Here is a 17,337-nt window from a genome sequence, read left to right as displayed (position 1 = left end):
TTTAATTCCTGGCTCTGCTATTTATTCACAAGCCAATGCTGCCAGTGTTGCTTAAACTTTTTTTTTTTTTTGCTACAACTCTGTACTTGTAAAGTGGGTTTAATAAGTCATTCAACTTGCTGGGCTAAAATGATAAATATTAAGTCAGAAAGAACCACCTGTCAAAGTTGCTGACTTATAATTCACTCTCAAGAGATGTTGATTTTGTCTCTCTCTTCCCCCTTCTTTCGTTCTTCTTATAGATGTCTTTTTTAAAAAAAAAAAATTTCAGCGAACTGTTCATTGGACAATAGCTTCGGATGCGCAGTAAAGCCGCAGAGCCTTACCCCCATCCACTCCTTTTTGCGTTGGTTGTGCGCGGGGCGCCGGAGCGGCACTGGCACAGCGGGCTCTTCCTCGCAGCGCTCACTCGCCTTCGCTGGTACAAGGAGCAGATCAGTGACTACAGACCTGGCGGGGTAAGTGCGGGGCGAAACCAAGTCATCATCCAGACTTCCCTTTCTGTAAAATTCTTGCAAAACCACCCACACAGATTTACATTCCCAAAACAATAGAGTTACCCAGACCACCAAATAATTATATTTTTTTTAAAAGAAAGTCTACCGGGAAATAATGAGTAACAAAGAAGGGGAAGTAATTGTGAACGTTTAGCGGAGCTGGAGCTGTGTGCTTCGTCATGGGTGCTAAGTTCGCCTCTGGAGAAATGAAAGCTAGGAGCTCCTCTCTTTTCAGAATCCCCATAGCACAATATAGGAATCTTCTCGGCTGACAACTGTCGCTGCATAAAGTAGTCGGGGCTCCCGGGAGCCTCGCCCGAAGGCCAGGTCGTCCTCCGTGGGTCCGCGGCGGTCAGCTCGGGTTCTGGCGCCCCCGGCAGGACGCGGAGGCTCAGGCTCCGCCCAACCTTCCCGGGAAAACTCGGAGGGGCGGCGACCCGACAGCCCGCCGCTCTCAGGGTCCTCGGCGGAGCGCGACCCACCAGGCGACAGCGGAAACGACCTGAATGGGGAATGCCCGTTTGTGCAATAAACCCTGACTCCGTCTGCACCCCAGGCACCCCGCCCCCGCCCGCCGCAGAGCGGGTGGAGCAGCCGAATCAAAGGCGCCTTCCCCAGGCCGGGAGTTCCCCGGCGAAGTTTCCTTCCCTGCCTTCACCCCGGTCCCCGGGGGCGGGGGAGGGGCGCGTCCTGCGCGGTCGCCTCCGGCGTCGCGGGGAGCCGGGCGCAGGTGATCCGCCGCTCGGGCCGCGGGGAAGGGGACTTGTGGCGCCTCCCCGCAGCGCCCGGGGCGGGGCTTGGCTCCGGGAGCGACCCGGCGGGCTGTCATTCTCCCGGCGTGGCTGACCGGAGCGTCTGGGAATTGGCGAAGCCATGTTCCGGATCGGGGTTCTCCTGCCCCTGGTGAGTGTGCTCCCGCCGGAGCCCGGAGCGGCCGAGCCCGGGCAGGGGCAGCCGCGCCCCTGTTGGTGGCCCGGAGATGCGCGCGCTGGGGTTCGGGCCGTGCCGGCAGCTGCTGCCGGCGACCGACAGACCGGCCCCCGGGGCTGCTGGGGCTTTCCCTCCAGGGCCGGTCTCGGGAAACCCGGGAACTGGCTTTTCTTGGGGTTCGGTGCCAGGCAGACCGGGCAGACGGTGCTTCAGCGCGACCGCCGGGAGCCGCGCCGGGAGGTGGCGGCTGGGGGCGGCAGGGACCTCGGAGGTTCCAGTCGCTGCTGGGACGGCCGGGCTGGAGAGATGAGGGGGTCTTCTGGACAGGTCCCTACAGGTCCAGCTAAAGGTCCGCTCTGGGCGGGTGGGTGTGTTCGCGGCCAGGACGTGGCAGAACTGGCGCTCGCAGGAACGGACATGGCCCACTTTCCCCCAGTTGTGAAGTTTAGGGTGTAAATCTCCCCGAGGCAGCGGTGACACCGGAGGCTTGGGAACGCACCGTTTCTTTCTTGCAGTCGCCCTGGCACTGCTTAGAGTCTCGGCAGCCTTGTTTACTCTTGTCTCGACAGAAAAAGAAACTTGTTGTTTCCCTTCCGGGAATTCCTGTCTTTGAGACAGTAGTAAGTCAGTCCCTGTCTCAATTTTTAAACATTTCTTTCTGCTCCTCTTTTCTTCTTAGAATCTTTCTAAGCTTGCACTCCCGTAGTTTGCGAACTCAGCCTCCCCAGACCTCATGCTCCCTGGTGTGTGTTCTTGGCCTAGAAGCCTGAGCAGCACCCTTGTCTTTTGGAGAGAGCCCCTGCCCCAGAAATGCCAGCTTGATGACGGCTAACGGAAGAGTCTTGGCCTCAGGAAGGTCACTTTAGTTCCGAAGCCTCTGAAAACCAGTGGACTCTAATTTTACTGGGTCCCACCGAAGTTCCAGGCACCGTGTTAGGAGTGTCAGTGAATTGTATCTCGGTCAATTCTCGCAGAGGCTGTGTAGCAAGGAAGGTGTCCTCATCTCCATTTGTCTCCATTTTAGAGATGGCAAAATGAGGTTCAGAAACTTTAATTCATTCAAGTGAGATTATACGCTAGTCTGTGACAGTGCTGGGATTTAATTCAGATCTAATTCCAAAGGCAGTTTGTTGATTGCACTTATAGCCAGACTACACCAGGTTGAAAGGAAAGTACACGCACACACGGTAATGTCTGGCACCTTATGATGGAAAAAATATTCTCCTCCCTCCTCGTCCCTTCAGAAATAAAGTGCAATATTTGGGTTCCTTCAGAAACTTCCTTAAAGAAAAATTAAGATTAAAAATGGAGATACCTTTTATAAAATCTCAAACCCCAGACTTCTCGCCTTGGCCAGGTAGTTGAGTTGGTTAGAGGATTGTCCTGTTAGCCAAGGGTGTGGTCCGGGCACAGACAAGAGCCAATCAGTGACTGCGTCAACAAAGTGGTTTTTCTCTTTCTCTCTTGTTTTTCTCCTCTCCTCTCCCCTCCTCTCCCCTCCCCTCTCCTCTCCTTTCTCACTTCCTCCCTCCCTCCTTCCTTCCTGTCTTGTCCTTTCTTTTTTCTTCCTTCTTCCTTCCTTTTCTTTCTTCCTATCTCTTTCTTTCTTTCTCTTTCTCTTTCTTTTTTTCTCTCTCTTTCTTTCTTTCTTTCTTTCTTTCTTTCTTTCTTTCTCTCTCTCTCTCTCTCTCTTTCTTTCTTTCTTTCTTTCTTTCTTCTTTCCTTCCTTCCTTCCTTTTTCTTTCTTTCTTTTCTTTCTCTCTCTCTTCCTCCCTCCCTCCCTCTTTTTGCCATCAATAAATTAAAACACACACACATAGATGCACATATACCCTTCTCTTCCTTGTAGTTAACGACTGAATTATTGCAGTGTTGTTTGCTTTGGAATTTCTCCTAGTTCTTGGGGCAGCAATACTAATATGTGTAGCAAAATTATCAAAGCCAAAAGCTATGCTTATTTAACTTTTATAGTACAGAATCTTTGGTAGAGGTGCATATTTAAAGCAAAAAGGAAAGCATGCTTTTCTAAAAAATGTATTTGTGTACATTCATATATACATACATTTATTAATATTTATATATTATAATACCTGGAATTTAAATTAAATACAATTTATTTATAATTTATGTGACATATGGCCTAGGAAATTAAGGTTTATTAAATAAAATTTATAAGTGCAGATGAGTAAAAAGAAAAACAATCTGACATAACCCTGTCACCTAGATAATCATCATTTACATTCTGTAGTCTATCCTCTATGTCTCCCTTCTAAATGGATGGACTGTTTTCAGACCGAGCTACAGAGTCCTGCCTTGCATCAACCACTTGCCCAATATCACACCTCTATCTTGAAAGCAGTTTCTTTTTAAAAAAATTAATTTATTGGGGTAACATTGATTGATAAAATTATATAGGTTTCAGGTGTACAATTCTATAATGCATCACCTGTATACTGTATTGAGTGTTCACCACCCAAGTCAAGTCTTCTTCCATCACCAGCCATCTCCTCGTATCCGTTTCTACCTCCCCCCACCCCCTTTTCCTCTGGTGATCAGATCACCTAGTGTTGTCTGTGTCTGTAAGTTTTTGTTTGTTTGTTTGGTTGGTTGGTTTTGCTTAACTTACTTACCTTTTTTCACAAAGCCCTCCAAGCCCCATCCCCTCTGACAGCTGTCTGTTTGTTCTCTGTGTCTGTGAGTCTGTTTCTATTTTGTTTCTTTATATTGTTCTTTAGGTTCCACATGTAAGTGAAATAACATGGTACTTGTCCTCCTTTGACTGGCTTATTTATCCAGGCCCATCCATGCTCTTGCAAAAGATAAAGTTTCCTTCTTTTTTATGATTGAGTAGTATTCCACTGTGTAAATAAACACATCTTTTTTATCCACTCATCTACTGATGGCGATTGGGCTGTCTCCAGATCTTGGTTATTGTTAATAATGCTGCAGTGCCCATTCAATTTTTTGAGGCATCTCCATGCTGCTTTTCACAGTGGCTGCACTAATCTGCATTCCCACCAACAATACATGAAGGTCTTCCTTTCTCTACATCCTTGACAACCGTTGTTTGTTGATTTATTGATGATGGCCATCCTGACAGGTGTGAGGTGATATCTCATTGTGGTTTTCATTTTCATTTCTCTGATGATTAGTGATGTTGACCATCTTTTCATATGTCATTGGCCATTGGTATCTTTTCTTAGAGAAGTATCTATTCCCGTCCTTTGCCCATTTTAAATTGGACTCTTTGTCTTTTTGGTGTTCAGTTGTTTAAATTTTTTATAAACTTTGGATATTAACCCCTTATTGTATTTGTCATTGGCAAATATGTTCCGCCATTCAGTGGGTTGGTTGTCTTTTCATTTTGTTGATGGTCCTTTGATGCACACAAACTTTTAGCTTGATGTAGTCCCACTTGTTTATTTTTTCTTTAGTTTCCCTTGCCTGAGGAGACAATCAGAAAAAAATATTACTATGAGAAATGACTGAGATTTTACTGCCTGTATTCTTCTAGGATATTTATGGTTTTGAGTCTTATATTTAAGTCTTAATCCATTTTGAATTTATTCTTCTATATGGTATAGGAAGACGTTCTAATTTTGCATGTATCTGTCCAATTTTTTCAACACCAATTATTGAATAGACTATTGTACCCCATTGTATGTTCTTGCCTCCTTTGTGAAAAGTTAATTGGCATAAAAGCATAGGTTTATTTCTCAGTTCTCTACTCTGTTCTATTGACCTGTATATCTGTCTTTAAGCTAGTACTGTGCTCTTTTGATTACTATGGCCTTGTGTACAGCTTGATCAGGTAGTGTGATTTCTCTGACTTTGTTATTCTGTACATTGCTGTGGCTTTCAGAGTCTCTTGTGGTTCTATATAAACTTTTGAAATATCTATTTAAGTTCTTTGAAATATGCCATTGGTATCTTGAGTGAATAGCATTGAATCTATAGATTGCTTTGGGTACCATGGACATTTTAATGATCTTAATTCTTTCTATCCATAAACATGGTATGTGCTTCCAGTTATTTGTATTTTCTTATATTTCTTTCTTCAAGTGCATTGTAATTTTTCAAGTACAAGTTTTTACATTCTTGATTAAATTTATTCCTAGGTATTTTATTTTATTTTATTTTATTTTATTTTATTTTATTTTATTTTGATGCAATAGTAATTGGGATTGTTCTCTTAGTTTTTCTTTCTAAGAGGTCACTACTACTATATTAAAAAATGATATAAAATGATTTCTGGATATTTATTTTGTGTTTATTAGTTTTAGCAGTTTTATGGTGAAGTCTTTAGGGTTCTCTATATATGAAGAGAATCGCATCATCTGCAAATCATGACAGTTTTACTTTTTCCTTTCCAATTTGGATGCCTTTTATTTTCTTCTTCTTGTCTGATTGCTTCTTGTCCTGATTGCACAGGACTATCAGTACTGTGTTGAAAGAGATTGGCAGAAGTGGACATCCTTGTATTTTTCCCAATCTTTGGGGGAATGCTTCTTGTTTTTATCCATTGAGTATGAAGTAGGGGGTCAGTGTTCATAATTAGCCTTTATTATGTTGAGGTGTGTTCCCTTTTTTCCCACTTTGCTGAGAGTTTTTGTCATAAATGGGTGCTGGAATTTATCAAATGCTTTTTCTGCATCTATTGGTATGATCATGTAATTTTTATCCTTTATTTTGTTTGTGGAGTGTATCACATTTATTGATTTGCAGATATTGTACCAAACTTGCATCCCTGAAATAAATTCAACTTGATCATGGTGTATGATCTTTTGAATGTATTGCTGGATCTGGTTTGCTAATATTTTGTTAAGGATTTTAACATCTATATTCATCAGGGATATTGGCCTATAATTTTCTCTCTTCGTAGTGTCTCTATCTGGCTTTGAAATTAGGATAATACTGGCCTTATAAAATGAGCTTGGGAGTTTTACCTCCTCTTGAATTTTTGGAATAGTTTGATAAGGAAGGATAGGTGTCAGTTCTTTAAATGTTTGGTAAAATTCACTTGGGAAGCCATCTGTTCTAGGACGTTTGTTTGTTGGGAGTTGATTATTGCTTTAATTTAATTAGTTATAATCAGTCTTTTCATATTCTCTGATTCTTCCTGATGTAGTTTGGAAGATTGTATGTTTCTAGGAATTTATCCATTTTTTCCTGATTGTCCAATTTGTTGGCATATAGTTGCTTGTAATATTTTCTCATGATTCTTTGTATTTCTTTGGTGTCAGTTGTTACTTCTCCTCTTTAATTTCTGATTATGTCTATTTGGGTCCTTTCTCTTTTTTTCTTGATTAATCTGTTAAGGGTTTGTCAGTCTTGTTTATCTTTTCAAAGAACCAACCTTTTGTTTCATTGATCTTTAGTAGTTTTTTTAATACTCTATTTCATTTATTTCTGCTCTAATCTTTATTACGTCCTTTCTGCTACTTACATTGGGCTTTGTTTTTTGTTATTTTTTAAAAATATTTTATTTATTTATTTTTAGAGAGAAGGGAAGGAGGGGAGAATGAGAGAGAAGCATCAACCATGTGTGGTTGCCTCTCATGCACCCCCAACTGGGGACCTGGCCTGCAACCCAGGCATGTGCCCTGACCAGGAATAGAAGTAGCAACCCTTTGGTTTGCAGACCAGCACTCAGTCCATGAGCCACACAAGCCAGGGGTGTTTGTAGTTCTTTTTCCAAGTTCCTTTAAGTGTGAAGTTAGATTGTTTGATATTTTTGTTGTTTCTTGAGGTAGGCCTGCAATGCTATGAATTTCCCTGTGAAGACTGCCTTTGCACTGTTCCATAGACTTTGGGTTGTTGTGTTCTCGTTTTCACTTGTTTCAAGGTATATTTTAATTTCTTCCTTGCTCTCATTATTAACCCATTTATTGTTTAGTAACATGTTATTTAGTCTCCATGTCTTTGTGTGTTTATAAGTTTTTTTTTCTTTTGATTGATTTCTAGTTTCATGCCATTATGGTCAGAGAAGATGCTTGATGTGATTTCAATCTTCTTAAATTTACTGAGACTCGTTTTGTGTCCTAACACGTGGTCTATCCCAGATGCTGTTCCATGTGCACTTGAAGAGAATGTGTATCCTGCCACTTTCATTTTCTGTCTAGAAGATCTATCCGCTGATATCATTGGGGTGTTAAAACTCCCTATTATGACTGTATTACTGTTGATCTTTCCTGTTATATCCATCAAGATACACATTATATATTCAGGTGTTCCTATGCTGAGTGCATAAATGTTTAGAAGTGTTACATCCTTTTGTTGGATTGCTCTCTTTATCATTATGTAGTGTCTCTCTTTACCTCTTACTATAGCCTGGATTTTAAAGTCTATTTTGTCAAATATAAGTACTGCTATCCCAGGCTTTTTCCCTTTTCATTGACATGAAATATCTTTTTCAATCCCTTTACTTTTAGTCTCTGTGTGTCTTTTGTTCTGAGGTGGGTGTTTTGTAACAACATATATACGAGTCTTGTTTTCTTATCCATTTAGTTATCCTATGTCTTATTTTTAATCCTCAACCAAGGATATATTGATTGACTTGAGAGACAGAAAGAGAGATATCAGTGTGAGAAACATTGATCAGTTGCCTCCTGTACAGGCCCTTACAGAGGATTGAACCTGCAACCTAGGTATGTGCCCTGAGTGGGGATTGAACCCACACCCTTTCTGGTGCTCCGGATGACACTCCAACCAACTGACCCACCTGCCAGGGCTACCCTATTCTTGTGATTGTAACGTTTAAGTCACTTACATTTAAAGTGACGATTGATATGTATGTGTTTATTGCAATTTCATTCTCATAGCTACCTTCCACTGTTGTCTTCTTTTTCTTCCAGAAGACCATTTAGCATTTATTGTAATACTGGTCTGGTGGTAACAAACTCCTTTAGTTTTTTTTTTTGTTTGTTTGTTTGTTTTCTTGCCTGGGAAGCTCTTTATTTCTCCTTCAATTTTAAATGATAGCCTTGCTGGGTAAAGTAGTCTTGGTTCTAGGTACTTGCTTTTCATTACTTTGAATATTTCATGCCAATCCCTCCTGGCCTGAAATGTTTCTGCTGAGAAATCAGCTGACAGTCTTAGTGCGTTTCCTTGTAGGTAATTGCTTTTCTTTTGCTGCTTTTAAGATTCTCTTTTTGTCTTTAACTTTTGGCACCTTAACTATGGTGTGTCTTGGTGTAGACCTCTTTGGGTTCATCTTGCTTGGGACTCCCTGTGCTTCTGGACTTGTATGTCTTTTTCCTTACCAGGTTTGGGAAGTTTTCAGTTATTGTTTCATCAAATGGTTTCTCAGTTCCCTCTCTCTCTCTTTCTTTTCTTTCTCATACTCCTGTGATGCAAGTGTTGCTATAATTCACATTGTCCCAAAGGTCCCTTAAACCATCCTTATTTTTTCAAATTCTTTTTTTCTTTTGGCTACTCTGACTAGGTGTTTTTTGCTACCTTATGTTCCAAATGACTGATTCATTCCTCTACTTCATCTAATCTACTGTTTATTTCTTCTAGTATATTATTCATTTCAGATATTGTATTCTTAATTTTTGATTGATTGTTTTTATGGTGTCTATGTCCTCTTTCATGCTTTTGAAGTTTTCACTAAGTTTCTTAAGCATCCTTATCATTGCTTTTTGAACTCTAAATCTGCTTGCCTTCATTTCATTTATCTTTTTATGTGGAGATTTCTCTTGTCTATTCATTTGAGTATGTTTTTTGTCTCCCCATTTGGCTGCCTCTTTATGTTTGCTTCTATGCATTATGTCTCTCAGTTTCAGTATGGTGGCCTTATTCAGTAGGTGTCCTGTGGGACCCAGTGGTGCAGTCTCCTTGATCATCTGGGCTGGGTGCTCCTCAAGTGTCCCTTGTGTGGGTTATGTGGGCTTGCCTGTTGTAGTTGAGCCTTGATTGCTGTTTCCCCATCCATGTGTGGAGTTCACCCTCAGGCTGGTTGATGGTGAGGATTGACCCTGACCACTGTGTACAAGCTGCTGTGCAGGTGCTGAGCACATGAAGTGGATTTTGCCTCAGCATAGTCTGATGCTTGCCAAGATCTCCCTTTGGATATGCTACTCATGAAGTGAATCAGATCCTGTTCTGGTGGTGTCTGAGTTATCCTCTGGGTATATCTGTTCTGGGGCTTCTTGGGAGGGACTCCGGTGCAGGTCATTGTCACACTCTGTCTGTGACTGGCCATGGACAATGTGTTTGGAACTACAAAGTGATGCACAGCTTTTGGCTACCTCTGCTGTGCCCTGGTGTATGTAGGAAGGACAAAGTTGCACACCAAGTCCAGCTTCCACCAGCACCAAGCCCAGTGGCAGCTCAGCAAAAGGTTCAAGTCTCCCTGAGATCTGCCTCTGCCTGCTTCTGCCTACTACCTGCCCATTAGGCTCAGTCACTGAGCCTCTAGTGGTACTTGAGTTGCATGAGGTATGTTCTCAGTGAGTCACCAGGTAGGGTTGAGTGGTGTTCATGGGTTCAAACTCAGTGCCAGTGATGGGTCTGAGGCCACTCCGCGAATGTCCCAGGGTACACCTAGTCTGGCAGTCACCCTTTGTGATGGGGCAGTGTCTCAGGCAGTTGTCAGAGTGAGGCCAGAAGAGTTTATAGGCCCAAACACATGAAGATTTGGCCGTGAGGTGGGAGGGCTCTTCACTGGCAGGGTGAACAAGGGGAAAATGGCTCCTGTCCTAGAGACGCACAACTTTCTATGTTCCAGACTCAGGAGGTTGGTCTCAGGAGGAGTCAGGAGGGTGGGACCAGTGAGTCTCTTGTGAGGCAGAGGTATCAGTCAGGCTTGGGGAAAGATTGGAGAAGTGGCCCTTGCCCCTGGGCCACACAACTGTCTGTCCTGGAATCTGCCCAGGGATCCCAGAGATCAATGGGGAAGAGCCATTAAGAGTCCTGAGCACAGAGCTGTGGGGAGCCCAGAGGGTGGAGTTAGTGGGTCTTTTGTGGTGGGAAGCACTACCAGTCAGTTTCCTGGGAACATGGGCAGAATGGCTCCTGCCACAAAGCTGTACAACTTAGTCACTGACACCCTGAGTCTGCCTAGCCCTGTACACACTGACCCAGGCAGCTGACTCATCAGGAGGGCACAAATTCTTCAGAGCGGGGCAACAGATAGTCCAGAGTGTGGAGCTCTTTCATTTCCTGATGGCTGATGCCACACGGAGGGAAGTGCTCCACCCAAGAAAGATGATGTCTGTAGTGTGGGGGAATGACTCAGCATAAGAATCCAGAGGCTATCCCTTCAGCTCTCTCTCCACAGCCACAAACCCCATTCCCTCCTCAATCGACTCTAGTTTATTCTGCCCTCCCTCTGCCAAGCCCTAGGTGAGTGGCTGTGAATGAGATTTTATGCTTTGGCCCTTTAAGAGGGCACCTGTGTCTCTAGCACCCTCATCTCTCCCTGGCAAACAGAATCCCTACTGATTTGCACAGCCAAATGTTATGTAGATGCCTCTTCCCAGCTCTGGTGCTCTAGGCTGGGCATCCTGACTTGAGGTTGAGAGCCAGGACTTCTCAGGGGGAACCTTTGCAGCTGAGACATCCCTCTGGCAAAGAGGGCCTGCATTGGGATGCTGTTTCTGAGTGAATTTCTTTGGGACACTAGCCAAGTAATTTTCTTCTAAGTAGTTCTGGTAGTGGAAGTATCTGTTTCAAAGGAATCTATCTCTCTGCAGGCTACTAAAATGCTTTAGGGATGCCAGCTCACTGTAGTACAGCTGCCAGTTGGAGAGAATAACTGTTTTCTAAGAAATAGTTTGAAACGTGAATAAGGAAATCCCCCACTTGAAAACCCCTGGTGAGTTAAATACCATTTTGGCAAATTATCTTGGGTCTCAAAAGTCCCTTAAAGAGCACATGTTTTCTAATAGGTACTAAAGACTTATGCTAAAGTACTTAAGATAAAATATAATAAAATGGCATAATTTAAAACTTGATTCATAAGATAAAAAGCAAGTTACACCAAATTAGGATGGTGATTCCATCTCTTTTTTTTAAATAGATAAATATAGAGACATTAATCATCTGATGTGACACAAAAATGGTTTTTCCTTCTTTTTTTAAGATTCTATGAATTTATTTTTAGAGAGAGGGGAAGGAAGGGACAAAGAAATATTGATGTGTGAGAGGAACATTGATTGGTTACCTCTTGCATTCCTCCTACTGTGGGCCTGGCCTGCAACCCAGGCATGTGCCCCGACCTGGAAGACCTGGAATCAAATCTCCTAGTTTGATTCCAGGTCTCCTAGTTTGCAAGACAATGCCCAACCCACTGAGCCACACCAGTCAGGGCCAAAAAGTAATTCTTGGGGAAAAAACCTCAATATTTCACCAACTAATATAAGTGTTTTTGTTTTACTTATAGCCTCCTTGCCTTGTGTGCACATATACAAAATTAAATGTTTACTCACCGATATTTATAGTCTGCCTTTTGTCACTTTGTGTACGTGTGTGTATATATATAAATCTTTTCCTATTTCTACATAATTTTACCTCAGAATTTTTACTGGATGCCTTACAAAGAGGGCATCTATTAAATAACTCTCGATGATTATAATTCTTATCACATTATTTTATTATAATTTATTATAAAAACATTTTCTAAATATTTTATTTATTTATTTTTAGAGAGGGGAACGGAGGGAAAAAGAGAGGGAGAGAAACATCAGTGTGTGATTGCCTCTTGTGTACCCCTTACTGGGGACCCAGCCTGCAACCCAGGCACCTGCCCTGACTGGGAATCAGAGAGGCGATCCCTTAGTTCACAGGCTGGCACTCAATCCACTGAACCACACCAGCCAGGGCAAAAGAAACATTTCTTAAATGTAGTGAGAGATGTACATATACAATGATTATATATGTATATATACACACATATATATATATACACACATATGTAATCATTACCAAAACCTTGTAGATATTAATATATACATATTAGTAGCTAAAAATTATGTTAGAAATATTGTAAGCACCTTATAAAGAGTTTCCTGATCCTCACAGTCTGTTCTTCTACCTGAGTGTCTGTACAAATTGAGGCCTGATCTCAACAATCGGGCCTACACTGTCCTACTCCATACCTTGTTAGCTCACGTGGTGTTCACATTTACAGTGTGTTTGTGTGGTCTTCTTTTTGCTGTGTGTGCGCATCCATTCACAACAGTGACAAAACAGCATTTAACTTTCTAATAAATTATTTTCATTCTCTGGAAGATCCTTGCTTTAAAAAGAAAAGTAAAGTGACTTGCTTTTCTGATGTGGTCGGACTGCGAACACCAGTTAAGTATCTTTACTTCAGCCTTAAACAGGAATGAATAACTCAACCTCCTTGCATTCTCTTTTTGCTTTGGAGTGAGAGCATGAGCAGCAAGGCTGAAATTAGAAAGAAGTTGATCATAGTAAGATGGGTGATTTCATCCTCCCCAAGGAAGCGGACCAGACGTCCTCTTCCATCACAGCTCCCTTTCTGATTCGGAGTGAACTTTAGTACAACTGTGCCATTCCCTCTTAGGGCATTTAGAATCAGCGGTCTCAGCAATATCGGACAACTGGCGCATGTTCTACTAAGTGGGGATGGTAGTGAACTTAGTGTGAAGTTATGCATTTTGAGCAAGGAAATCATATAAATTTGCAAATCTTACTGCGTATTTCCATCAGCAGATAGCTGTACTCAGCTGGGTGGGAGAGCAAGCCTACTGTAGGTTTTGTCAAGCTGTGAACTGGGATAAATTTGCATAATTACAATAAACTGGGCATTGGATTAATTAACAACAGACTTCCCTCCAGTTAAGACTTGTGGTGTTATCGATTTATGCACCTCTGTGTTCTGGGAGGCCATAAAAATATAAGATGTGATTATAAAATGGAAGGACTGGGCCCACATGCTCCATGGTCCCCACTCCCCTGAACCAGATGGCTGCCCTTCTCGTCCAGGGCGTCTCCTTTTAGACAAGCCCCTCCTACACATTCCTTTCCTTTCCCTCTGAGCGCTTTACTCCTGTGTTATTTACCACTGTGGCTCCGCTGGGCATGAGGACTCTAGGGCACTAGTTTGGGATTTTGTCGTCTTTCCATTATCCTTTTCTTCCACCAAAGATGACTTGTTTTTGGGGGGTGGGGTGGGGTGGTTAGGCTTATTTCTGGAAGGGTCATTATTTCTCCATGAAAAGTCAAATTCTGATTTCCAAGTGCAGAACACAGATGTTGTCAATCTGTAAATCTCGTTTCTCCTCTGATGTAAATATAACCTGCTAACCTGTGATTTTGTTTCGCTGAGCCCAGTTTTTCTCCGACAGCAGCGTGCATCAATGTAACTGGGGTGCTTGTTTAAGATAATCACAAGGAGGGCCTCACTCTCAACCATCTTGATTCTTTAGCTCTGTGGTGGGACCTACACATGTTTTTTAAAAAAACATCATTGCTTGATTTTGATGTTGTCAAGATTTTGAGAACTATTTTTCTAATGCTAGCACTAAACTCAAAATCTGATCCCCAATGGAATTTTCAAGGTTCCTCATTTTATTTTATTTTTTGCTTGATGAGTCAGAGGTTTAACCAGTCACTTCTCCCCCTGCCTCAGTTACCTTTCTCCAAGTCCTCACAGACACTGATCTTAAGGAAGAAAGAAGACATTACTGTGATAAGATTCCTGTGTATCTTTATTTATAAATTTAGAAAAAGAGAACGAATGGAATCTTCGCTTATCTCTTTCATGTAGAAAATTTTCTTTAATTTATTTTTATTTCAGTCTTTCAATAATGTACCTACTACAAAATGTCATTTTTTACACGAATATGTTAGAGATGCATTATTTAATTGGAAAGGTGAACTATTCACATTATTTTTTTTGAACTTCTTTTTCCTCTAGTGTTGATGAGTAACTAAAAGTCTGGAAAGCAAGTGAGCAGAATTAATCAGCTGAGCTTCACGTATTTTTCCATTTGTGTTCTCAGCAGCAGAAGCCAATGAGATTTCAACCCACCTCGTGGTGCCTGGGAGGCTGGCAAGAAGCAGTTCAGGTTCCTATCAGCCCCTGGTGATTCCAGATCTAAAAACCATTTGAAATCTTTTGTTTATTGAGATCATTGATAGTGCAAGACAAGAAATGCTTGTGCTCACTATGAGGAATCCCAAATGCATATGCACCTGACATCCTTCAAATCCAGAATCCAAGTGAATCAAGAGGCTGTAGGTCAGTCCTTGTATTAATTTTCTAGGACTGCCTAACTAAGTACCACAGACTGGGTGGCTTAAACTACAGAAACTCAGTTTCTCACGGTTCTGGAGGCCAGAAGTCTGCAAATACACTGTTGGCAAGATTGAATCCTTCCAAGGACCATGAGGAAAGGACCTGTGGCTTGGGAATGCCCTTCTCCCTGTCTCCACCATCGTCTCTTCGTGTCTGAGACCAAATTTCCTGAAACAGATTCTTTCTCACAGAGACACTAGTCATCTGAGTTAGGGCACGCCCTACAGACTTCATTTTTCACTTAATTACCTCTTTAAAGATCTTTAAATATGGTAATATTCTGGGGTACTGGGAGTTAGGACTTCAACCTAAGAGTTTGGAGGTAGGGGAGACACAGGTCCGTCCATTACAGTCCTGAGTCTGAGTGAGCAGAGTGCCGCGGACCAGTCCTGCACCAGTGTGGGGCAGGGCCTCCTCTCTCAAATGACGGGTTTGGGCTGTGTCATCTTTAACCCCTTTTCTGCTCTAAAACTGTACATACAATGATATTAAATTTCAGGTTATATGTCTAAGATCTTAGGAATTAGCTGGAGACAACTAGTGTGAACACTTTAAATTTTTTTTCTCACTTTCTTTTTCTACCATCCAAGTAATCCATTGCTTTCTGTTAGCTCTTAGCTGAATTCTGAGAGAGGGTCTGCGTGATAGGGCCAGGGGGGGCTTCTTCCCCTAGAACCCCGTCATCCACCCAGTCTCATCAATCTGTCTGCAATTCTGAGCGAGGAGTTAAAATGTCCACTTTCAATTTGAGATATCTAATTTCAAGTCACTATTAACATGTGACTTAATTTTAAGTCATGTTAAATTAACGTTAATTAACATGTTATTTTTTAACATGCCATTTAATTTTAAATGACTAAGAATTTTATTATGCTTGAAAATTGGGATAAGTATTAGACCTGTATTATAGGCACAATTTTAAAAACAATGCATTAAAATATAAAATAATGTTCCTGGTCTTTTAAAACCAACTCTCTAGAACTTATACATATAAATGAATATACCCACAGTCCCTAAAGTAGTTAGTCTGTATGGGTGACTATGCATCCCTGCTTTCTCAGTTACCACAGTCAACTGTGGTCTGAAAAGGTTAAATGGAACATTCCAGAAATGAACAATATATAATTTTTCAATTAAACACCGTTTGAGTAATGTGATGACACCTTGTGCCATTTCACTTCATCCCACCTGTGACGTGACTCATCTTTGTCGTGTTGTATACACTGCCTGCCTGTTAGTCACTTGGTAATGGCCTTGGTTATCAGACTGTCGTGGTGTCTCAGTGCTGTGTTCAAATGACCCTTATTTTATTTAACAATGGCCTAAAAGCACAAGCATATGTCACAATGCCTGCGTCGTCCATCTCATTGCATAGGCGATGTGTCACCCCGTATCACAAGAGGAAAGATGAGAACAGTACAAAGAGATATTTTGAGAAATAGAAAGACCACATTTGCATAGTTTTTATTGCCATATATTGTTATAATTGTTCTACTTTATTATTAGTTATTGTTGTTCCTCTCTTACTGTGCCTAATTTATCAGTTAAACTTTATGTGGGAAAAGTCAGTATATACAGGGTTCGGTACTACCTGCAGTTTTAGGCAACCACTGGGGGACTTGGAATGTATCCTCTTTTGGATAGGCAAGGACTGCATCATTAGATTTTTTTAGAGATTTTATTATTTATTTTTAGAGAGAGGGGAAGGGAGGGAGAAAGAAAAGGAGAGATACATCAATGTGTAGTTGTCTCTCAGGTGGCCCCCACTGGGGACCTGGCCTGCAACCCAGGCATGTGCCCTGACTGGGAATTGCACTGACGACCCTTCGGTCCATAGCCCATGCTCAGTCCACTGAGCCACATCAGCGAGGGCTGCATTATTAGACTTTTTTAAGTCAGTTTATCAGCCACACAAGAAAGTCAGCCCATGTTCTCTCGAAATGTGTAGAAATAGGCATCATTCTGAGAAATATATCTATTTATTCATAGTTCAGCAACAGCACAATGAGCTGCTAAATTATGAGAGACTTTGGGTTAGTCTTTGTGTTTATCATCTCTTTGACAGTCTAGCAATTCATGATGTGTTCCCACCATAAGAATCCCTCAGGATGTGCTCAGTAAGGTATACTTCTCTGGTAGTGTTGCTTAAGGAAATACACCAAGATTTAATCAGAGTGAATATTTACTGCACCATTTTGTGGGGATATATAACCAAACTTTCAATTTCATGAATTAAAAAATTGGGTTCTTTTAACATGAGACCTGTTTTTGTCCAATTTTACTTAAAAAATAAGGCAAAACTTTCTTCATTATCGAAGAACTCTGCCATTATAAGTGGAGATATACTTAGTCTCAGTTGACCAAATACAAGTTAAAGAACCCTGGTAACACTACTTCAACAAAGTATATCCAGTTAAAGGTGAACAGTTATGATGTTGGATTTAAGAAAATTATAGTACTACTGTTGAAACCTAGAGTAGCAAAAGACGGAAGATTTATATGAAGGATTAAATGCTCATAATTCAAAGACTCGGCATATTTTCCACCTTCCAAATTCTAGGCTGCTATTATAGATTCACAACTGTCATTACCCGGACTTTCTAATCTCATCAAGAGAGAATAATACAAACGATAAATCAA

At 41.6% G+C, this 17,337-nt stretch overlaps 1 protein-coding gene across 4 annotated transcripts in view; it reads left to right on the top strand.

The window, feature by feature from the left end:
• The first annotated feature begins 278 nt into the window (after positions 1-278).
• The window catches only part of FAS (Fas cell surface death receptor), a 35,418-nt gene continuing 18,359 nt past the window's right edge, over positions 279-17,337 (top strand). For 3 of the 4 annotated variants that reach the window (XR_008391355.1, XM_053664020.1, XM_037156648.2), the window contains exon 1: positions 279-458. Coding sequence is in view for 3 of the 4 variants with exons in the window: in XM_053664020.1 (XP_053519995.1) it covers positions 300-458 (159 nt within the window). In the remaining variant the exon portion in view is untranslated. Of the gene's footprint in view, positions 459-848; positions 1,401-17,337 lie in introns of those variants that run through there. The other variant, XM_053664021.1, reaches the window with a different exon arrangement.

The sequence above is a fragment of the Artibeus jamaicensis genome, unplaced genomic scaffold, assembly GCF_021234435.1.
Source record: "Artibeus jamaicensis isolate MK-2021 breed Jamaican fruit bat unplaced genomic scaffold, CSHL_Jam_final contig_332, whole genome shotgun sequence".
Taxonomy (NCBI): Eukaryota; Metazoa; Chordata; class Mammalia; order Chiroptera; family Phyllostomidae; genus Artibeus; species Artibeus jamaicensis.
Note: the sequence above shows the minus strand (reverse complement) of the source record. Positions and strands in the feature narration are given on the sequence as shown.